General features: G+C 54.8%; 1 protein-coding gene and 7 non-coding genes across 8 annotated transcripts; 7 read left to right on the top strand and 1 right to left on the bottom strand.

Annotated features, from left to right (window-relative positions):
- Positions 1-1,313: 1,313 nt before the first annotated feature.
- ZNF282 (zinc finger protein 282) lies at positions 1,314-12,379 on the bottom strand. The gene is made up of 9 exons (XM_039913971.1): positions 12,075-12,379; positions 9,255-9,674; positions 7,851-7,983; positions 7,504-7,623; positions 6,581-6,700; positions 5,452-5,631; positions 4,264-4,377; positions 3,118-3,196; positions 1,314-3,084 (listed from the first exon to the last, which is right to left on the bottom strand). Exons 1-9 carry the CDS (start codon positions 12,360-12,362, stop codon positions 2,460-2,462), a joined length of 2,079 nt encoding a protein of 692 aa, XP_039769905.1. The 5' UTR covers positions 12,363-12,379; the 3' UTR covers positions 1,314-2,459.
- A 1,457-nt stretch (positions 12,380-13,836) lies between these two features.
- TRNAC-GCA lies at positions 13,837-13,908 on the top strand. The gene has a single exon. It is a non-coding gene; the product is annotated as a tRNA-Cys (tRNA).
- Positions 13,909-14,440: 532 nt separating this feature from the next.
- Positions 14,441-14,512, top strand: TRNAC-GCA. Its single transcript has one exon. It is a non-coding gene; the product is annotated as a tRNA-Cys (tRNA).
- A 3,468-nt stretch (positions 14,513-17,980) lies between these two features.
- Positions 17,981-18,052, top strand: TRNAC-GCA. Its single transcript has one exon. It is a non-coding gene; the product is annotated as a tRNA-Cys (tRNA).
- Positions 18,053-19,400: 1,348 nt separating this feature from the next.
- On the top strand, positions 19,401-19,472 carry TRNAC-GCA. The gene has a single exon. It is a non-coding gene; the product is annotated as a tRNA-Cys (tRNA).
- Positions 19,473-20,452: 980 nt separating this feature from the next.
- On the top strand, positions 20,453-20,524 carry TRNAC-GCA. Its single transcript has one exon. It is a non-coding gene; the product is annotated as a tRNA-Cys (tRNA).
- A 1,435-nt stretch (positions 20,525-21,959) lies between these two features.
- Positions 21,960-22,031, top strand: TRNAC-GCA. The gene has a single exon. It is a non-coding gene; the product is annotated as a tRNA-Cys (tRNA).
- A 486-nt stretch (positions 22,032-22,517) lies between these two features.
- Positions 22,518-22,589, top strand: TRNAC-GCA. Its single transcript has one exon. It is a non-coding gene; the product is annotated as a tRNA-Cys (tRNA).
- Positions 22,590-22,626: the final 37 nt, after the last annotated feature.

Genomic DNA, 22,626 nt, shown 5'->3' with positions numbered 1-22,626 from the left:
GTCAGCGGTGGACAAGGACGTGGCTGCCCGTCCGGAAGGGCAGATGAAGAGAAGCGTACTCCTGGCTGGAGAACTGGAAAAAAATCTGCTGCCGACGGGCTAGAGAACTGATAATCCATCGTATGGAAGGTCACCCCGGGGTGGTTGGGACACTGATAAAACAGCACAGGACTAGTCAATGTCCTAATCCGCCCTCTCCCGGGCCCAAGTCCGGGAACCCACACTCAAAGAGCGCATATAATAATACTAGTGGTATTGGCGAAGTGCTCACTACGTGCCAAACCCTGTGCTAAGCACTGGGAAAGACTGTTGATCTGATCGTAGGGGGTGGGTCCCTTCCGGGGGCTCACAGTCTAAGTAGCAGGCAAGGCGTCGGATCCCCTTTTTACTGACGGGGAGACTGAGGCTCAGAGAGGGAAGAGACTTGTTCAGGGTCGCAAGGCAGGTGAGCGGCGGAGCCGGGATTAGAACCCAGGTCTCCAAGACGAAATCCTGCAGCTTCCCCTTTCACCTCTTTCTCCCCGATCCCTTACCTTCTTGGTTTCCTCTTCTTCTCACCTGGGAGATAAAAGGGAGGGGGCACAAACCTGAGGACTTTTTTTTTTCTTTTTTATGGTATTGGTTAAGCGCTTCTGATATGCCAGGCGCTGGGGCAGAAACAAGCTAATCAGGATGGACCCAGTCCCTGTCCCCCAAGGGGCTCCCAGTCTTAAACCCCCTTTTACAGATGAGGGAACCGAGGCTCAGAGAGGAGCAGTGACTTTGGTCCAAAACAGACGAGGGGCCAAGCCGGATTTAGTGCCCACGTCCTCCTGACTCCCAGGCCCGGGCTCTTACCCACTAGGCCACGCTGCTTCTCTTGGCCTAGCGGACCGGCCGCTTCGGATGCGTGTCCACCTCACCAGCCCCTGGGGCCGAGGAGACCCCACGCCTTCTGCTGGTCGGGCCTGGCCCCGCTGCCCATGCTTCCCCCGATTTGCGAACCGCCCCCCCGACAAAAATCCTAATTCTTGAGGGGGTGCCCCTCTCCCACCTGGACATCCGACCGGGACCAGGCTGGACACCTCAATGACAGGCTCGCCGCCTCACTCCCTGGGCTCCGATACCTCTTTATTTGGTGATGAGGTTAGGAGGTGGGGGGGTGAGGGGGTGTTCCCTTCATACAGCAAGAACAGATCCAAAAGCCCAGAAATCAAACGGGTGGGGTGCCGCAGATGAGAGCTAACAATGTGTGTGTGTGTGTGTGTGTCTGGTGGGGGGGGGGGGGGAATGGGGACACGGGGGCGGACCGGGGGGGGGGGGGGGGGGGGGGGGGAGGGTGTTCTCGCTTCGCCCCGCTTCCCAGGGAGCAGTGTCAGCTTGGGAGTGAAAAGTGAACCTTTATACAAGCTGGGGAGGGAGTGGAAGTATCCCCTTCCCCAGCCCCAGCACGTGCCATGCAAGACCCGGAGCCAGAGAAGGCCCCCCCGAACCCCTCACCCACCCCCCAACGGCGGGGTGCCCCCTGGCCAGCGTCGAAGGTAAGTCCCTTCCGAGGAGGGCTCGGGGCCTCGGGGGCAGAGAACACCGAATGGCAGGGCTCGTGGTGGGGGCGGGGGGAGTTTCGGGGGAGACGGGATCCGGGCCCGGGGGTCTCTGAGCAAAACGCGACGCTGAGCCCACCGCACACGGACACCGCGGGGCGTGCCCGCTCTCAGGTGCAGGGTGGCCGCTGGCGGCCCCCGGGGGGCCCGTCGGACGGCGCCGCTTCGTGCGGGTCCCACCGAGGGCCCCCAGGGCCCCCCCGCCGCTTCTTCCGGAGCCCGGGCTTTCTGCTCCCGGGGTCCCCGGGAGCGGGGTCCCGTCCCGAGTCGCCGAATGCGGGGCCGGGAGCTGGGGCCGAGGGAGGTCGGACGTTCGCCGTACGACCCCGGACGGAAATCCCGCATCCGTACCGGGCCGGGGGAGATGACCGGGCGACTGGGGACCAGACCGTCCGCCATCAAACCACATTCCGGCCGCCCGCTCCGGCAGCCCGGCCCCTTCCCCGGGGAAGCCCGGGTGCCCTCGTCCTTCCACCTCGTCCACCCGGCGCTCCCCGAGCGGGGCTGGGCGACCCCGCTCCGGCCCGGCGGACCCTGATGATGAGGGCGACCCCGATTTCACCCCTGGCCTCTTCCCCTCGGCACGCGCCCTCCCCGTTCGCCCCCCAGGGTGCCATGCCAGTCAGGGGCCACCGCCCCCGGCCCCTCCCCGGTCTCCCCGAATCACGGTAACGTCTGTATAGCACCATCGGGGCGGGGGCGACGGCACGTGGGCAGGCCCGGCCCCCCGACCCTCCCCCGGCCGCTTCCGTTCCCGCTGGGGGCGGCGGGACGCGGTGGCGGGGGAGCGGGTCCTCCCCGCCGCGATCCCAGGGGTCCCGCCCGCGCCCGCCTTCCCGGGGGGTCCTGGGGTGAGGGGTTGCGGGGGGCCGGGCCCTAGTCCCTGTCCAGCGTCTGGTGGGGCCGGGAGGGGCCGAGGCCGGCGCCGTGCACCCGCAGGTGGTCCTTGAGCGACTCCTTGTAGCGGAAGCTCTTGCCGCAGTCGGGGCACTGGTAGGGCCGCTCGCCCGTGTGGATGCGCTGGTGCTTCAACAGGTTCTGCTTGCGGATGAAGCTCTTGCCGCACAGGGCGCAGTGGAAGGGCCGCTCGCCCGTGTGTAGCCGCTGGTGGTTCTGCAGGTGTTCCTTGCGGCTGTAGGTCTTCTCGCAGTCGGGGCACTGGTAGGGCCGCTCGCCGCGGTGGGTCATCTGGTGGCGGATCAGGCCCGAGTGACAGTTGAAGCTCTTGGCGCACTCGGAGCACTCGAACGGGCGCTCCTTCGTGTGGCTCCGGTGGTGGACGATCAGGCTCTTGCGCACGCCGAACCGCTTCCCGCACTCCGGGCACGGGTAGGGCTTCTCCCGCCCGGCCCCCGCCCCCGCCGGCGGCAGGAACAGGCTCCGCAGGCCCCCCAGACCGCCGCCGCCCCCGGCCCCCGGCCCGCGCTGGCCCTCGCGGGCGCCCCGCTCCCCCGGCCCCGGGAAGCCGCCCCCGTCCGGACTCGGGCCCCCCGGCCCCCGCCTGGGGGCGGGCGGGGGCGGCCCGGCCTCCTCGGGGCCGGGCGGGGGGAAGGGCGGCTGGGGCGGCGGGGGTGCGGGCTGGGCCGAGCCCCTGGCCGGAAGGAGCCCGTCACCTGTGGGCGAAAAGGCCGGTGAACCGACTCCCCCGGCGTCCTCCAGCCGGTGGAGGACCGACCTATACTGTTACACTGACCTCTCCCAAGCGCTTACTACAGTGCTCTGCCCACAGTAAGCGCTACCCCCCACCCACCGTGTTCCGGTAGCCCCCCTCAACCACCCCCATCCCCACGACCGTGAATTCCAGCGTGCCCTCCGTGAAGGCCATGTCCCTGGGACATCGCGGCCTGGTCCCTTTCGCCTAAGGAGCCTCCCGGATGGGAGCACGGGAATCCTCATCTCCCAGCCTCTGGGTTGGGGGAGCTGAGGCTTCCTCTCTCGCTGTGGGGGGCGGGGGCTGGGGGGAGCCGCACACAGAGAGAAGGAAAGCTCGGCGGGGGGGATCTGAGGGGCTCGGAGCCTATCGGCCGGGAACGGAGCTGAGAAGGAAGCGCGGGAGTTACCTCATCTGCAGACCTGATGAGGTCCAACCATCCAACCTGATGACCTTGTAGCTATCCCAGCACTTAGAACAGTGCCTGGCACATAGTAAGTGCTTCACAAATACCATATAAAAAAACAAAGCCAGTCCACGACGACACATTGTCATCTCCCTCTCTATTTGAATGGGACTCCTCCCTGCCTCTATGAGGCTCTCCTTCACTGACCAGAAGGCTAGGGAGCACCTACGGTGGGACGGGGTGTGGGGACAGTCCTTAAGCACTGCCCGCTCCATCATCGGGGCCTTGACAGAATGGGAATCATCATCGGGGAATGGCGCTCCTTTCCAGAACTAACGGATTGGCTTTGTTTCCGAGGGAGGGATTTCCCCGCGATGCCACCAGGACTGGCCTACTTGCCCCGACTGGATTTTGTTGAATAAAGGGCGGGTGCCGGTCGCTCTGGCGATGGGCCCGTGGGTTAAAACGCACTCCTGGGGAGGGAGCCGTGGCCACGGCCCAGGCGAACCGGCTGAACTGAGCCTCTCGGGATCCCCACCGCACGGCGGGGTGGGGGCCGAGTCGGACGCGGCAGGTTCCCCTTTGAGACATCGCCCGGGGACCCGACCTGGGGCCTTACTCACCGGCGCCTGGATCGACGGTGAGATCTCTGTCCATGGACTCTTGCGGACCCCAATTGTAAGGCTCCTCCTCTTGTTTAATCCACGACAGGATATCGTGGGCGGAAATCAGAGAGTCTGAACGGAGACACAGAGAGAGTGATGGGGGAAAATTAGAAGCGGAGCGGTCCGAAAACTCCCTAGCTGTCCCAAAAGTGACAATCCTGGCGATATTTCAAATACCAACATTATTATTATTATATTTCATGAGGGAAGCAGCGTGGCCCAGTAGGAAGAGCCCAGGCTTGGAAGTCAGAGCACCTGGGCTCTAATCCCAGCTCTACCACTTGACTGCATTCCCTGACTAAGCCCTCATTTCCTTTTCTCCCACTCGCTTCCGTGTCACCCTCATTTATTCCTTTTATTTACCGCCGCCCGCCTCAGCCCCACGGCATTTACGTCCATATCTGTAATTTACTTATTTCTATTAATGTCTGTCACCTTCTCTAGCCCATAAGCTCCTTGTAATAATAGCAATAACGATGGTATTTGTTAAGCACTTACTATGGGCCAAGCACTGTTCGAAGCACTGAGGTAAATACAGGGTCATCAGGTTGTCCCACTTGGGGCTCACAGTTTTAATCCCCATTTTACAGATGAGGTCACTGAGGCCCAGAGAAGTGAAGTGGCTTGCCCAAAGTCACAAAGCTGACAAGTGGCGGAGCCGATATTAGAACCCACAACCTCTGACTCCCAAGCCCGTGCTGTTTCCACTTAGCCACGCTGTTTCACTATAATGGTATTTGTTAACAGTTTACTCTGTGCTATGCATTGTACTAAGCTCTGGGATGCACACAGGCTAATCAGGTTGGACACAGTCCCTCTCAGTCTCGATCCCCATTTTACAGAGGAGGTTAACTGAGGCCTCGAGAAGTGAAGTGACTTGCCCGAGGTCACATAGCAGACAAGTGGCGGAGGTGGGATTGGAACCCATGACCTTCTGATTCCCAGGCTCGTGCTCTATCCACCACACCACGCTGCTTCTCCGCTTGTGGGAAGGGAACGGGTCCACCAACTGTTATCGCGCCCTCTCCCTAGTGCTCTGCACAGGGTAAGCGCTCGATCGACCCCACGACTGATTGACGGGTGGATTGGCAGGTACCTCGGTCATTCGTACAGATGCGGGGGCACGTGGCGCCCGCCACTGGCTACCTGGTGAGATGCAGCCGGGCTGGCACGCTTCCATCCCAGGATGCTTCGCCGCTGTCCTCTCGCAGGAGCCGGGATCCGGGGGGATTTCCCTGTCGGCCAGGTCCTGCTGATCCCAGACACAGGGCTGCTCCTCCTGTTTGATCCGGGACAAGATGTCGTGGGTGGAAATCGGAGAGTCTGCTGGGAGGGGACAAAGGGAAGGACGGTGTCAGGCTCTCTGCCCCGCAGTTTCCATTCAGCTCGGACTCCGGCTCCTGAGCCGACCGGGCAGAAGCGGGGCCGGGTGGTGGGGCCGGGGCCTGGGAGTCAGAAGGACCTGGGTTCTAATCCTGGTTCTCATCTCTGCCACTTGCCTGCTGGGTGACCTGTGGGCAAGTCTCTGTGCCTCAGTTACCACATCTACAAAAGGATTTCAAGACTTTGAGCCCTCTGAGGGACAGGGACTGTGTAACCCAATTACCCTGGTGCCTAGTACAGTGCCTCGAACATAGTAAGCACTTAATACTATTAAAAACAAAACAAAAAAAAACAAGCATGGCCTAGAACCCGGGCTCGGGGTCTCTGAGGACCTTGGAGCTAATCCCAAGTCTATCACTTGCCTTCTATATGACCTTGGACAAGTCACTTCTCGGGGCCTCAGTTCCCTCACCAGAAAAAAGGGGAATCCAATACCTACTCTCTCCTCTAAGATTGGGAGCCCCACGTGGCATAGGGACTGCGTCCAACCTGATTATCTTGCACCTACCCTAGTGCCTGAAACAGTGCTTGACACAGAGTAAGCGCTTAACAAATACACCCTCCCCCCCCAAAAAATGATGGTATTTACTGAGTGCTGAGTACAGAGTACTGAACTAGGCATTTAGGAAAGACTACCAACCAGTGGAACTTATTGAGCGCTTACCGTATGCAGAACATGGCACTAAGCCCTGACGGAGTTGGCCAACGTGAGGCTTGCCCTTGACGGCACCAGTCTGCCTCCCCGAGTTTTACGACTCCCAGCAACGGTGGTGGTGGTCACGGGGTTCACTGATTGTCTATTACAGGCCAAGTTCTGTCCTGAGCGAGTGCCCGGATGACCCTAGGACCTCCCCCGCCAGACATGGCTGACGTCCCTCCCCTCCTCACTCACCGCTGCCGGGGTCCGCGGAGGGCTCTCCTTCCCCTGGGCCCCGCTGACCCCTGACCCCGAGGGCCACCTCCCGCTTCACCTGAGCGGAGGGGTCCGCCACGGGGATCAGGGCCTCTGCTCCTGCGGTGGAAGGGGTGGGGAGGGGCAAGAGAGAAGCAGGAGGGAGGAAGACAGAGAGAGTGAGAAAGAGAGAAATACAGGGAGGGCAGGGAGGGGGGAGTGAGAGGGAGAGAAATAGAGAGCGAGAGAAAGAGAAATAGCCAGGGAAAGAGGGAGATAAGCAGGGAGAGAGGGAGACAAGGCGAAAAACAAGAGAAATAGAGAGGGAGAGAGAGATAGAGACGGATAGAAAAACAGAGAGAGAAAGAGAGAGAGAATAGGGAGAGAGAACCAGAGGAGAGGGAAAACAGAGAATCATGACATCCTGTTGTTTTAAACTGTGCCAGGTCTTCCCTGTGTTTTTCGGCGAGCACGCTGTTGGGGAATCCGGGTGCGTCTTCCCGGCCACGCACGTCTGCCCGGAGAGGCCAGGTGGTCGGGAGGGACGGTAGCCGTCAATCTATCCACCAATCAATCCATGGTATTTATTGAGCATTCACTGTGTGCAGAGCACTGTACTATGCGGTTTTGCTGGGTGTCCTTGGCCACATCAGTTCACTTCTCTGTGCCTCAGTTCCCTCATATTTAAAATGGGGATGAAGACTGTGAGATCCCTGTGCCACATGTGTCCAACCTAATTACCTTGCATCTAACCCAGCGCTTAGTACAGTGCCTCACATGTTGTAGGTGCTTAGTAAATACCATGATGATGACGATGATGATGATGATTAAAACTGCAGCAGAACCAAAGTCCCCAAGAGCAGGTTTCGGGGGGAGGGGGCTCCTGGAACCTCCCCGTCATTCCCAAGTCTTGGACGGCTCACCTGGGCCTGGATCCATCGGGATTTCCCTCGCCTGAGGCTCGTTCTGCTCCCACGCGCACGATTCGTCCCTCGGCTCTGCCCGGGAGAGAGTGTCGGGCTTGGGCACGGATTCCTCTGGGTCTGGAAGCGACAGGAAGAGGTGCTGGGAATGGGAATGTTGACCGCCGGACAGAGGGAAGGAGTCTGGTTTGGGTGTTTAGTTTTTTAGGACGTGTGTTAAGCGCTTACTGTGTGTAAAGGACACAGTTTGCTGTCTAGCTTACAGTGTAGATGGGGAGACAGATCAGAGGCAAAGACAAGCCCCCGGGCTTAAGTCCCGCCCGCTGCGGGAAGCCCGGATGCCTTACCCTCTCCCAAGGACATCAGGGTTTTATAGTTCTCTCTCAGGAGATTGTTGTAGAGCTCCTTCTGCCACTCGTCCAAGTTCTTCCACTCGTCCTCGGAGAAATAAACCGCGATGTCGACGAACGTCACCGGGACCTGAGCGGACAAGGGTCGGTCACATCCTAGGAATCTCCTAGCCTCGCTCCCCTCCCGTCCCCTCTTCTCCATCTCTTCCTAGCGAAGCAATGTGGCTAGAGCCCGGGCCTGGCAGTCAGAAGGACCTGGCTTCTAATCCTGACTCCGCTACGTCTGCTGTGTGATCCTGGGCAAGTCGCCTCGCTTCTCTGGGCCTCAGTTCCCTCATCTGTAAAATGGGGACCGAAACCGGGAGCCCCACGTGTCCAGCCCGATTTGCTTATATACACCTCGGCGCATAGTGCCTGGCACATAGTAAGTGCTTATCAAATACCCCAAATATTTATTATATGGGTGCTGCGTTGGGGGTGATTAATAAAAATAATAATTATGGTATTTGTTAAACGCTTACTATGTGCAGGCAGTGTTCTAAGCGCTGGGGGAGATACAAGGTAATCAGGTTGTCCCACGTGGGGCTCACAGTCTTCATCCCCATTTTACAGATCAGGGAACTGAGGCTCAGAAGTTAAGTGACTTGTCCAAGGTTACACAGCAGACAAGCGGCGGAGCCGAGTTTAAGATGGGGGATTCTGACGGGGGGCTCCTGCAAGGGGAGGGGATACCTAAGGGAATTCCCCGGGAGAATCAATCGATCGATCCTATTTATTGAGCGCTTACGAGTGCAGAGCACTGTACTAAGCGCTTGGGAGAGTCTGGTATAACAAATGTGGTAGGCGGGGAACGTTCCCTGTCCGCAATGAGCTTACTGTCTAGACGCTGAGGTAAATACATAAATTACAGATAGGGATGTAAATGCTGTGGGGCTGAGGGATGAGTGAAGAAAGGGAGCAAATCCAAGCACAAGGACGACGCAGAAGGGAGTGGGAGAAGGGGAAGAGGGGGCTTAGCCGAGGAAGGTCTCTTGGAGGAAGATGGGCCTCACTGAAGGAAGATGGGCCTTCAATGAGGCTTTCCAAGTGGGGCAAACGATGGTCTGTCTGATGTGAAGAAGTGGTATCGTGACAGATTTGCACCCCGCCCCGCTGCCTGGACCGCCTGGTGGTCGCCATAACGCCTGGGGGAGGGCGAGGGGACGAAGACAAGGATCTTCGGAAAGGAGGAAGCCACTTCGATGGTTCACCCGGAACGCGTGACGGGGCAGGAAGCCCAGTCGCCAGCCTCTGGGCAGGAGAGGAGTGAATCGTCTGCCCAGACGGGGACCGCTTAACCTGGGGGCCGACCGGCATCCCCGGAGACGTCCCTTCCCTCCCGGCGGCCGCCCCCCGTCGTACCTTGGGGACCTCCCCCTTGCTGCCCGGGGGGAGGCGGAGGACCCAGAAGTTCCTGTTCCTCAGCAGGTTCTCCACGTTCTCCAGCCTCCTCTGCAGGAGCCCGTACTCCTGCAGCAGGGTGCCCAGCACGGCCCACTTGCCCTCCACGTGGTTGCCGAACTCGGCCGCCGTCTTCTCGCAGTCGGCCAGCTTCTTCTCGGCCGTGCCCGTCCGGCCCTCCAGGTTCAGGAGCTGGCTGGCCTGGGCCTCCACCTTGCGCTCCACGGCCTGGATGGCGGCCACCACGGTCCACAGGGAGATCTCGGCGGGGGGCAGCTGGGGCTCCCTCATCATCCGGTCGGGGAAAACGGGTGCCCTCTCGGGGAAGGCCGGGAACTGGAAGGGCATCGCCCGCCGGGCGTCCATGTCCCACTCCTGGGCCTGGGAGCAGGTGGGGGAAGCAAGCGGAGAAGGGTCAAGAGAGAAAGGCAAGTGCAGCTCTTCCCAAAGGCCTCCGACTCCAGCTCCAGATAGTCAAGCGGATTTATTGAGCGCTCACTGTGTGCAGAGCATTGTACTAAGCATTCGGACAGGACGATAAAACAATACACGAACACGTTCCTTGCCCGCAATGAGTCTAGAAGGGGAGGCAGACATTCATAGAGATAAATAAATTACAGAGGTGGATATTATTTCCTCCAGGTCGACGGCCCCCCCAAATCCGCTGTGGGCCCGGTGCCATGAGTTCAGCACACTCTCTGCGGGGGGAGTTTGAGATGTCACGATTGACCCTGGTCCCGTTCTAAATCCTGGAGGACAGAGATTAACCCCAGAAGGAAAGGAGCAGGGGAGACTGTAGTGTAGCCCGGTGGGAAAAGCACAGGACCAGGAATTTCTAAGGTTCTAGTTCCCACTCTGCCACTTTTTTTTTTAATGGCATTTAAGCTCTTCAATCAACCAATTACAATTACTGAGCGCTTACTGTGCGCAGAGCACTTACTGTGTGAGGAGCACGGTACTGAGCGCTCGGGAGAGTACACTCTAACAGAGTTAGTGGGCACGTTCCCCGGTTACTGTGCGTCAAACACTGCTCTAAGCGCTGGAGCTGATAAAAGGGAATTAGGTCGGACACAGTCCCTGTCCCACACGGGGCGCCCAGTCCAAGGAGGGAGAACAGGAAAACTGAGGCACCGAGAAGTGAAGCGACTTGCCCAAGGTCACACACAGCAAGCAGGCGCTCGGTACAGTGCTCCGGACACAGTAAGCACTCAATCAAGCGATCGATGGTATTTATGAGTGCTTACTACGTGCTCAGCACTGGACTAAGTGCTTGGGAGGCTACAAAAGAGTTGGTAGTTATGATTGACTTTGGACTCTCCCAAGTGCTCAGTGCTCTGCACACAGTAAGTACTCGGTAAATACGATTGATGATGGCAAAAATCATCTACTGGCAGCTCATTGTGGGCAGGGGACACATCTACCAACTCTTTTGTATGGGATTTTTCTGCTCTGTGCACAATAAGCACTCAATAAATACCACTGACAGTGATACATGTCATCTGAACTGTCAGTTCATGTGGGCAACGGACTTGCCAGCCAGCTCTGTTATACTGTTCTCTCTCCAGCGCTTAGCACAGTGCCCTGCAAACGCTCAGGAAATACCACTGATGGTCAGGGAGCGTGCCTACTAACTGTTGTAGTCTACTTTCCCAAGCGCTTAATGCAGTGCCCTGCGCACGCTAAGCACAAGAAACGCTCAATAAATACCACTGATGAGAATAAGTCATGAGGACTGTCAGCCTACCAACTCTGCCGGCCTGTCCTCTCCCAAGTGCTCAGCCCAGTGCTCTGCGACCCATGAGTGTTCAGTAAATAGCACTGACGGGCAGGGTGCATGACTGCCAACCCTGCCGCAGTCTCCTCTCCAGAGCGCTCTGTCCAGTGCTTTGCGCTCGACAAATACCCCTGATGATGTCAAAACTCATGAGGACTGTCAAATCGCACGGGCAAAAGGACTGTGCCTACCAATTCTGCCCTACCGTCCTCTCCAGAGCGCTTAGCCCAGTGCCCTGCGCCCTGTAAACGCTCAGTAAGTAGCATTGATGGGCGGGGGGGGGTTTGTCTGACTGTATCGTGGTTTCCTCTCCGTTGCATTCTGTCCAGTGCTCTGCACAGAGTGAGAGCCGGATAAAGTGAGAAGCAGCGTGGCTCAGTGGAAAGAGCCCGGGCTCGGGAGTCAGAGGTCATGGGTTCGAATCCCAGCTCCGCCGCTTGCCAGCTGGATGACTCGGGGCAAATCACTTCACTTCTCCGGGCCTCAGTGACCTCATCTGTAAACCAGGGACTGTGAGCCCCACGAGGGACAACCTCATCACCTTGCACCTCCCCCAGCACTTAGAACAGTGCTTGGCACATAGTAAGCGCTCAACAATAACAATAATGATGGTATCTGCAGAGCGCTTACTATGTGCCAAGCACTGTTCTAAGCACTGTATGGGGGGGGGAAATACTGGAGAAGCAGCGTGGCTCAGTGGAAAGCGCCGGGGCTTGGGAGTCAGAGGTCGTGGGTTCGAATCCCACCTCTACCGCTTGGTGACTTTGGGCAAGACCCTTCACTGGGCCTCAGTGATCTCATCCGTCCAATGGGGATGGTGGTATTTGTTAAGCGCTTACTCTGTGCAGAGCACTGTTCTAAGCGCTGGGGGAGATACAGGGATGAAGCCCGGGAGCCCCAGGGGGGACCACCTTGTTTCCCCAGCGCTTGGCACAGAGTAGGAGCTTCCCAAATACGCTGCTGCTGCTGCTGCTGCTGCTGCTTTAGATGGAGGGGGCTCCGGGTACCTGCACGGGCGGGATGGCTTCAGCCATGTCTCCCCTGGGCGACTGTTCCCGGGGGCAGAGGTCGTCCCACGCCCATGCGCGGTGGTCCTGGGCGGGCGCCCCCGGGGGGGGTCCCGGGGGGGCTCCCGGGGGTCCCGGGGGTCCGGGCCTGGACCCGTCGGGGGCGGGGATGCAGAGCGGCCGCGCCGACACGAACTGCATCCTGGTGGGCCCGGCCCCGTCGGCCCACGGGAAGAGGAAGGGCTCGGCGGCCTCTCCGCGGGCCTGCGCCAGCCCGGACAGCTCCATCGACGGCCGCTAGGAGCCAACCGGCCGCCCCGCCCCGCCCACGTGACCCCGCCCAGCCAATGGGCGGCCGGCGACGGCGGCCGGCGGGGGACAGACGCCGCCCCCCCCCGCCCGCCGGGGAGCGCCCCCCGTAAATCCCCGGAGCGCCGCGCACGCCCCGCCCCGACGCTGACGCGGGCCAAGCGCCCACCGTAAATCCCCGGATTGCCGCGCACGCCCCATCCCGAACGGAAGTCGGGGCGGGCCCGGACGCCGTCGCTAGGGGAGCGCCCACCGTAAATCCCCGGATTGCCGCGCACGGCCCACCCCGCCGGAAGTAGGGGCGGGCCCGGCCGCTGTCGCTAAGGGAGCGCCGACCGTAAATCCCCGGAGCGCCGCGCAGCCGTCGTCTCGGCTCCCAGAATCCTCCGGGGCCCGACGGGCCCTTTACCCGCTGAGGGGATCGGTTGAGAATCAATCATTCATTCATTCATTCAATCATTCATTCATTCATTCATTCATTCATTCATTCATTCGTGCTTATTGAGCGCTTACTATGTGCTTACTAATATGATTGAATGAATGTGTCCCATGAGGAACAACCTGATCACCTTGCATCCCCCCAGCGCTTAGAACAGTGCTTTGTGCAGTGTGACTCAGTGGAAAGAGCCCGGGCTTGGGAGTCAGGGGTCATGGGTTCGAATCTCGGCTCTGCCACTTAGCAGTTGGGTGACTGTGGGCAAGTCACTTCACTTCTCTGGGCCTCAGTGACCTCATCTGTAAAATGGGGGATTAACTGCGGGCCTCACCTGATTCCCCTGTATCTCCCCCAGCGCTTAGAACAGTGCTCTGCGCATAGTAAGCTCTTAACAAATACCAACATTATTATTATTATTATTTACTGTGTGCAGAGCACTGGACTAAGTGCTTAGGAGAGTATAACAGAGAGGTGGGGGGTTTTTTAATGGTATTTGTTAAGTGTTAAGTGTTTACTGCATCCCAGCCATTGTACTATGCTCTGGTTAGATACAAGCTAATCAGGTTGGACACAGTCCAGGTCCCTTATGAGGCTCACACTCTTAATCCCTGTTTCACGGATGGGGTAACTGAGGCATAGGGAAGTGAAGCGACTTGCCCAACATCACACAGCAGACAAGTGGTGGAGGTGGAATTAGAACCCAGGTCTTCTGGCTCACAGGCCCAGGCTCTGCGGCTCTAGGCCCAGCAAGGGGATTGAGAGCTTCAAAGCTGACGGTGAGGGGTTTCTAGTTAAAATGCTTGTCCTCTGCTCCGGCTCCAGCCCCGGCAGGCTGGGGTGACAGGGTTGGGGGGCCTGGGGCAGCCGAGGGGAGTGAGGTCTGGGGACCAGAGGGGACGGGGAGAGTGTCAGGTGCTTCTCCAAGAAGAAAAGAGGATAATTAAGGCTCACTGCGTCAGCAACGTCAGCATCAGAGACATTTATTAGCATCTACTGTGGGAGCTTTAGTGTGTTGCAGGGGGCATAGCTCAGGGGTAGAGCATTTGACTGCAGATCAAGAGGTCCCCGGTTCAAATCCGGGTGCCCCCTACCTACTTAGCATTTTACTTCCCATAGCTCCCAATTCCCTCTCACTACTAGCCAGCCCAGGCCTCCAGTGGTTGACAAAAGTTCAGCCTCCAAATCCTGTTTCTCCTCTTGAAACCACAGAGAGAGGAAGGGTGAGGTGAAGTGGGAGACTGAGGGAGCTGGAAGGGAGGGGGCAGGAGAGCTGGCCACTGTCTCTGGCTGGGAAGCCCACACCCTCCCTGACCTGGTTGAGGAAGGAAGCCCCTTCCCATGAATCTCCTCATCCTTCCCATAGCTGGGGGTGGAGGGGAGGAGGTTTATGTCCCCATCTCAACTTTATAAAGGTGTGGGCTCCTGGAGGACAGGGATGGTATCTGATGCCCGGGCAGTGGGCACTGTCCTCTGGCCCCGTGGGTGCTCTGCTCACCCCAGACCAGCCGACTGACTGAGGAAAGAGAGCTGGGGGAGGGACAGGGAGGAACTGGTGAGGTGCAGCAGTACCAGGCGTGGCTGCGTGGGGAAAAGGAGCTAATTAGAGTGCTTGTTGTGGCAAGGGGGCATAGCTCAGGGGTAGAGCATTTGACTGCAGATCAAGAGGTCCCTGGTTCAAATCCGGGTGCCCCCTGCTGCCTCTACATTTTAGTTCCCCCGGCCCCTTGGTTCCTTCTCACTATCAGCCAGCACAGGCCTCAGTGGTTGATAAAAACTCAACTTCCAAATCTTGTTTCTCCTCTTGGAGCCAGGCCCGGGTGGGATTCTGTGGGGGCAGGGTGGGTTGGGGTGGGAAATTTGGGGAGGGGGGCAATTCAGTAGGAGCCTTGGAAGCCAACTCCCTTACCTGGTTGGAGGGAAGGAAGCCCCATCCATGACCTCTCCCCTCACCCTTCTGGTCGGCAGGGATGGTATCTGATGCCCAGGCACCTGGCACTGCCCTCTGCCCTCGTGGAGAGGGAGAAAAACAGGAAAGAACTGGGGACTGGCAGCAGAACCAGGGCTGAGTGCATGAAGAAGAGATGCTAATTAGAAGGTCAAGGAAGGCTGGGGGTATATAGCTCAGGGGCAGAGCATGGTCCCTCGTTCAAATCTAGGTGCCCCCTACAGATTGCTCTTTTAATCTCCAAGCACACAAATTGTCAACCAGAAAGATTAAGAATTTAAGTGCTTACTATGTGCCAAGCGCTGTTCTAAGCGCTGGGGCAGATAGAAGGTAAGCACGTTGTCCCACGTGGGGCTCACAGTCTTAATCCCCATTTTACAGTTGAGGTCACTGAGGCCCAGAGAAGTTAAGTGGCTCGCCCAAAGTCGCACAGCTGATAAGAAAGGCTACAAAAGGTCCACGGATATAAAAGTCCATCATCTGTATTTATTAAGGGCTAACCGTGCTGTACTAAGCTCTCGGGTGGGTTCAGTAAAACAATATAACAACATACATTCCGTGTCCACAACAAGCTTATAGTCTAGAGGGGAAGCAGATATTAATATAAACGAATTAGGAAGCGCGGAACAAATACCATTTAAAAAACTGCAAATTTTGATGACATACTCTCCAGCGAGACCCCGAAAGTCTGGCTTCTCTTCCCATCCACTCAGGACAGCACCCCGTGTCTCTCTTTCACACTGCAGAGCTTTATTCTCTACTGAGGAGAAGGAAAACTAGAAGAAGCTGTGTGGTCTAGAGGATAGAGCCCAGGCCTGGGAATCAGAAGGAACTGACTCCTCCCTTGTCTGCCGGGTGAACTTGGGCGACTCACTTCGCTTCTCTCGACCTCATTTCCTCATCTGAAAAATGGGGATTAAATCTGTGTCCCACCCGAATATCTTGAATCTACTCCAGCGCTTAATACAGTGCCTGGTATATAATAACCCTTCTAGACTGTGAGTCCATTGTTGAGTAGGGATTGTCTCTATTTGTTGCCGAACTGTACTTTCCAAGCGCTTAGGACAGTGCTCTTCACACAGTAAGTGCTCAATAAATACGACTGAATGAATGAATAAGCGCTTAGCAAATATTATTATTATTACTGGGAGTTCAGGCCCAGCCCCAGAGAGGGAGGAGGGAAGGGGTCATCACTACATAGTTATCCAAAGAAGAAAGAGGGTTCAATAGGTTATAGGACATCAGGGTTGCAGACAAAAAAAACCCAACAATTGTGGGGGTATAGCTCAGTGGTAGACCATTTGACTTGCAGATCAAGAACCCTGGTTCGAATCTAGATGCCCCCTTTTTACTTCCATTTTTAATTCTCTCCGGCAGCTGACTTTCCCAAGCAAAATATTCCCCTCTTTCCCCTTTATAATCAGGACACTAGCCTTTCCAGGCTCTTCAAATGGCACGGCAAACACTTTGAGGGTTGGAAGCCTCCTTTTAATTTTTCTCTTGGAATTTAAGTGCTTACTCTGGGTCAAACACTGTTCTAAGCAGTGGGGTAGATACAAATTTATCAGGTGGGACACACAGTCCCTGGCCCGCATTATAAGACACACAGCCTAAATGGGAGGGAGTAGGATTTCATCTTTTACAGCTGAAGAAATAATAATAATAATAATGGTGTTTGTTAAGCACTTACTATGTCTTGACTCTATTTATTGTCATTGTTCTTGTCTGTCTGCCTCCCCCGATTAGACTGTAAGCCCGTCAAACGGCAGGGACTGTCTCTATCTGTTGCCGACTTGTTCATTCCAAGTGCTTAGTACAGTGCTCTGCACATAGTAAGCACTCAATAAATACTATTGAATGAATGAATGTGCCAGGAAACTGAGGCATGGAGAAGTTGTGACAGCATGTCCACTGAGCGCTTAGTACAGTGCTCTACCCTCAGCCCCACAGCACTTAATGTGCATATCTGCAACTGGTTTATTTATATTAACGATTATCTCCCCCTCGTTGCTGGCAGGGAATGTGCTTACCGACTCTGTTGCACTGTATTCTCCCAAGCGCTTAATACAGTGCTCAGCACACAGTAAGTGCTTAATAAATACCTCTGATCAATTGATTAGTTGACTGATTGCTCTGCAAGCAATAAGCATTTAATAATCAATCAACTGTATTTCTTGAGTGCTTACTGTGAGCAGAGAACTGTACTAAGCCAGTGCTTGGGGGAGGTCAATAAAACCGAGTTGACGGATCTATTCCCTGCCCACAGGGAGCTTACAATCCACAGTCGATTAATCAATGGGATTTTCTGAGCATATACTGTGTGCACAATACTATACTAAGCCCATGAGAGAGGACAATATAATAATTAGAGTTGAAGGCCCGTCTCCTCCAAGAGGCCTTCCCTCAGCCCTCATTTCCTTTTCTCCCACGCCCTTCTGCGTTGCCCTGATTTGCTCCATTTATCACCCCTCCCTCAGCCCCAAAGCACTTATGTCCAAATCCATCATTTATTGATTATGTTAGCGCTTAGTACAGGGCTCTGCATCCAGTAAGTGCTCAATAAATGCGATTGATTAATTGGTAGGTTCCTGCTCGCAAAGTGCTGACAGTCTAATGGTGAGGCCGAGTGGATAGAGCAAGGAGCCGAGAGGCAGAAGGTCATGAGCTCATCCATTCATTCAATCGTATTGACTGAGCGCTTACTATATGCAGAGCACTGTACTAAGCGCTTGGAATGTACAATTCGGCAACAGATAGAGACAATCCCTACCCAACAGCGGGCTCACAGTCTAGTTCTAATCCCGACTCTGCCACTTGTCTGCTGTGTGACCTTGGGCAAGTCCCTTAGCTTTTCTGTGCCTCGCTTACCTCATTTCTAAAATGAGGATTAAGAATGTGAGCCCCCCGTGGGACAGGGACTGGGTCCAACCCGATTCGCTTGGATCCCCTCTCCCAGCACTTAGTACAGTGCCTGTCACATACTGAGCGCTTAATAAATGCCATAATTATTATTGTTGATTGATTGCATCCCACAGAAGTCACTCATTCTCCGTTCAGACTCCAGGCCCAAGCAGAGTGATAGGGAGAGGCCTAGGATAATTGGGAAGGGAGTGGTAGTTTGTGGGGAGGGTGAAGGAAAAGATAGTAATTAAGTCACGTTACACCATCTTCACAGACATTTATTAGGACCTACTCTGGCTTCTGCCTCATGTGGAAGGGGGTATAGCTCAGGGGTAGAGCATTTGACTGCAGATCAAGAGGTCCCTGGTTCAAATCCAGGTGCCCCCTCTTTTAGTTTTAGAGAAACAGTGTGGCTTAATGGAAAGAGTGCAGGTTGGAAGCCAGAGGACGTGGGTTCTAATCCCACCTCTGCCACTTGTCTGCTATGTGACCATGTACAAATCACTTAACTTCTCTGTGATCTGTAAGATGGGGATTAAAAGTGTGAGCCCCATGTGGGACAACCTGATTACCCTGTATCTTCCCCAGTGCTTAGAACAGTGCTTGGCACTTAGTAAGCACTTAACAAATACCATCATTATTATTATTACTATTATTAGATGGCTTTTTAATTAATTATAGTACTTCCTGACTGACCAGTGCTATTTACCAACCCCCCTTCCGATCTTGCCAATCATACCTTGCCAACTTTCTTCCTGGTCCAAGATTAAGAAGTCTCTGGTTCACATCCTGGTGCCTCATCTTTTATTCTCCACAGCTCTTCCCGCCTTCAAAGCCCTTCCGAGATCAATGTTCTCCAGGAGCTTTTCCAAACTATCGGTGGTATTTGTCAAGTAATAATAATAATGATGGTGGACTTTGTTAAGCGCTTACTATGCGGCAAGCTCTGTAGTTACTGTGTGCAGAGCACTCTACTAAGAGCTTGGAAGAGTACATTAAGAGCCTGGGAATCAGTGGTTGTGGTTGTCCTCTCCCAAGAACTCAATACAGTGCTTTGCACACAGTGAGCCCTCGATAAATACGATTGAATGAATGAATCCCGGCTCTGCCACATGTCTGCTGTGTGACCTTGGGCAAGCCACTTCTCTGGGCCTCAGTTACTTCATCTGTAAAATGGGGATCAAGATTATGAGCCCCATGAGGGAGATGGAATGTGTCCAACCTCATTACCTTGTATCTACCCCAGCGTTTAGAACAGTGCTTGGCGCATAGTAAACACTTAACAAGTAGCACAATTATAATTATTATTATTCTTTTTAAAAATGGTGTTTATTAAGTTCTTATTGATAACTGTGGTGCAAGATATATCCAACTGAATGAGAATGTGTCTGCGTACTCTCCCAATTGCTTAGTACAGTGCTCTGCACACAGTAAGCATTCAATAAAAACGATTGAATGAATGAATGAATCTATTGACACCCTGCCCACAGTGAGTTTACAGTTTAGAGGGGATTTGCCTATCTCTCTTAGATTCCATTCTGGGCTCTGGCCTGCTTGTGACAGAACCTTCCTTGTGGTCCAGGGGCTAGGCCTTGTGCTGGACCTGCTCCTGGAGAGGGAGGAATAGTCAACAGGGAATTTGGAAGAGGGAAGGAGAAAAGGTGGTAATTAGGGCACATTGCCTCAGCATTAGAGACATTTATTAGCATCTTCCCTGCCCTCTTGCTCAGATCCAGGGGGCATAGCTCAGGGGTAGAGCATTTGACTGCAGATCAAGAGGTCCCTGGTTCAAATCCGGGTGCCCCCTACTGATTTTATGATGTCTTTTTGATAAGGGATTGTAACTTAATAATTATGGTATTTCTTAAGCACTGGTCACCGTTCTAAGGGCTGAGGTACATACAAGCAAATTGAACACCGTCCCTGATCCACATAGGGCTGACAGTCTCCATCCCCATTTTACAGAGGAGGGAATTGAGGCCCAGAGAAGTGAAGTGACTTGCCCAAGGTCACGCAGCAGGCAAGTGGCGGAGTGAGGATTAGAACCCATGACCTTCTGATTCATAGGCCCGAGCTCTAGGCCACGCTGCTTCTCCAACTTCTAACTCACTTGCACTTGTACGGTGCTCTGCAAAGAGTAGGTGCTCAATTCATGCAACAGATTGAGGGGTTAGTTGAATCCTCATGCTTGGCCCCCTGCAAGTATTTACTAAATAATAATAATCATGGTATTTGTTAAGGGTTTACTATGTGTTGAGCACTGTTCTAAACACTGGATCTAACTGGGATTTGCACCCTTTATTCACCTCTCCCTTAGCCCCACCGCGCTTATGTCCCCATCAGTAATTAATGGATTTACATTCATGTCTGTCTCCCCTTCTAAACTGTAAGCTCGTTGTGGGCAGGGAACGTATCTACCAATGTCGTTATATTGTCCTCTCCCAAGTGCTAAGTACAGTGCTCTGCACACATAAGCACTCAATAAACATGATGGATTGATTTTCTGCTGTGTGATTCTGGGCAAGTCACTTCACTTCTCTGGGCCTCAGTTCCCTCATCTGTAGAGTGGGTAATAAGACTATGAGCCCCATGGGGGACAGGGACTGTACCCAACCCAATTTGTTTGTATCCACCCCAGCGATGAGTACAGTGCCTGGCCTATAGTAAGAGCTCAACAAGCACCACAATTATGGAGTCAAAGGAAAAGAGGAGGAGCTGTTGAGTCACTGCAGAGCTGGGTGGAGTTCCAAGGGTGAAATGGTTTAATTGGGAATGCTAATGAAGGTTGGGGGTATAGCTCAGGGGTAGAGCATTTGACTGCAGATCAAGAGGTCCCCGGTTCAAATCCGGGTGCCCCCTCGAAAGCCTCAATTTTGTTCCCCAAAGAAGCCAGGTTTGGGGCCTTTACTCAGTTTCCCCTTCCGCTCAAAGAGAACAATAAATAAAGAGACATTCTCTGCCCACAGTGGACTTAGAGTCTAGACGGGGAGGCAGACATTAATATGAAGAAATAAATTCTGGATAAGTGCTGCGGGGGGTATATAAGTTGTGTGGGAGGCCCAGGTCGTGTCTCCCCTTGAAATCAGTTTTTTGAAGACACCCCCCACCCCTCTGTCCCTGACAGCTTTGGTCCAGTGCTTAGTATAGTGCCCGTCACATAGTAAGCACTTAACAAATACCATCATTATTATTATTACCTCAACTGTAAAATAGGGATTAAATATCTGTTCTCCCTCCTTAGACAATGAGTCCCATGTGGGACAGGCACTGTGTTTGCTCTAATTAACTTGTACCTACCCCAGCGTTTATTACAGTGTTTGAAGCATAGTAAACACTGAACAAGTACTGTAAAAAAAAAAAGAGCTGTATTCCCCCCTCTATAGTGTAAACTTATTATGGGCAGGGAACGTGTCTGCTACTTGCAATGTACACTCCCAAGCGCTTAGTACAGTGCTCTGCATTTAGTAGGCTCTGGATAAGTACCGTTGATTGATTAGTCCCAGAATCTTCCTCTTCCAGACCCCAGCCTTCACCAGCCCTTAAGGCCCAGACTAGAGAACTTAAGCAACATTGTATTCTCCTCCCCTGAAGTAGACCCCAGCTCTACTTTTTTATGGTATTTATTAAGCTCTTACTATGTGCCAGGCCCTGTACTAAGCACTGGGATAGTGGACACAGCCCCTGTTCCACATGGGGTTTACAGTCTTAATCCCCATTTTAGAGATAAAGTGGCCGAGACATGGAGAAGACTCGCCCAAAGTCACCCAGCAGACAGGTGGTGGAGATGGGATTAGAACTCAGATCCTTCTGACTCCCAGGCCTGGGATCTATCCATGAGGCGACATCACTTCCCAGCGCTCAGCACGGTGTCCAATGCATAGAACAGTGCTTGGCACATAGTAAGCGCTTAACAAATACCATAATTCTTTTTCTTCTTCTTCTCCTGTGCACTTTGCATAGCACCCCTCCTGGGTTACATCCTGTCTCTGATGGACTTTCCAACTGGTCCCCCCCAGGTTTCTCCTCCGTCCCCACCCAGGGTCCGGCACCCACCCAGCGTGGCCCCTTCCCTGGAAGTGCTCTTCCTCTGCTCTGGCTCCAGGCCCAGCCGGGGTCACAGGGTTGGGGGGTCTGGGGTAGCTGAGGGGAGTCGAGGTCTGGAGGCCTGAGAGGGCGGGAGCAGAGTTGGGTGCTTCTCTAAGGGGAAAAGGGGGTAATTAGGGCTCACTGCGTCAGCAACGTCAGCGTGAGAGACATTTATTAGCACCTACTGGGAAGGTTATAGCATGTTCCAGGGGGCATAGCTCAGGGGTAGAGCATTTGACTGCAGATCAAGAGGTCCCCGGTTCAAATCCGGGTGCCCCCTGCCTCATTTCCATTTTGGTTTCCACAGCCCCCAGTTTCCTCTCACTACAGGCTGGCACGGGCCTCTACTTGTTGACAACAGCTCAGTCCCCAAATCCTGTTTCTCCTCTTGGAACCAGCCCTATCCAGGTGGGATTCTGAGAGGAAGGGAGAGTGGGTTGGAGTGGGATGTTCTGGGAAGCCCACACCCTCCCTGACCTGGTTGGGGAAGGAAGCCCCTTCCCATAGCTCTGCGTGTGTTCTGTGCGTGTATGTGTCTCCATCTCATCTCTATGAAATTGTTGACTTCTGGAAGGCAAGGATGGCATCTGATGCCCAGGCACCAGGCACTGTCCTATGACCCCATAGATGCTCTGCTCACCCCATACCAGCTGACTGGCTGAGGAAAGAGAGTTGGGGGAGGAGCTGGAAGATGCTTATGAGATGCATCAGAACCAGGCGTGGCCGTATGGGGAAAAGGAACTAATTAGGGTGCTTAGCGTGGCCAGGGGGCATAGCTCAGGGGTAGAGCATTTGACTGCAGATCAAGAGGTCCCCGGTTCAAATCCGGGTACCCCCTGCCTGGTGGCCTGTATTTTTAGCTTCTACAGGAAATC

The sequence above is a fragment of the Ornithorhynchus anatinus genome, chromosome 13 (assembly GCF_004115215.2).
Source record: "Ornithorhynchus anatinus isolate Pmale09 chromosome 13, mOrnAna1.pri.v4, whole genome shotgun sequence".
In the NCBI taxonomy this organism is placed as follows: domain Eukaryota; kingdom Metazoa; phylum Chordata; class Mammalia; order Monotremata; family Ornithorhynchidae; genus Ornithorhynchus; species Ornithorhynchus anatinus.
Note: the sequence above shows the minus strand (reverse complement) of the source record. Positions and strands in the feature narration are given on the sequence as shown.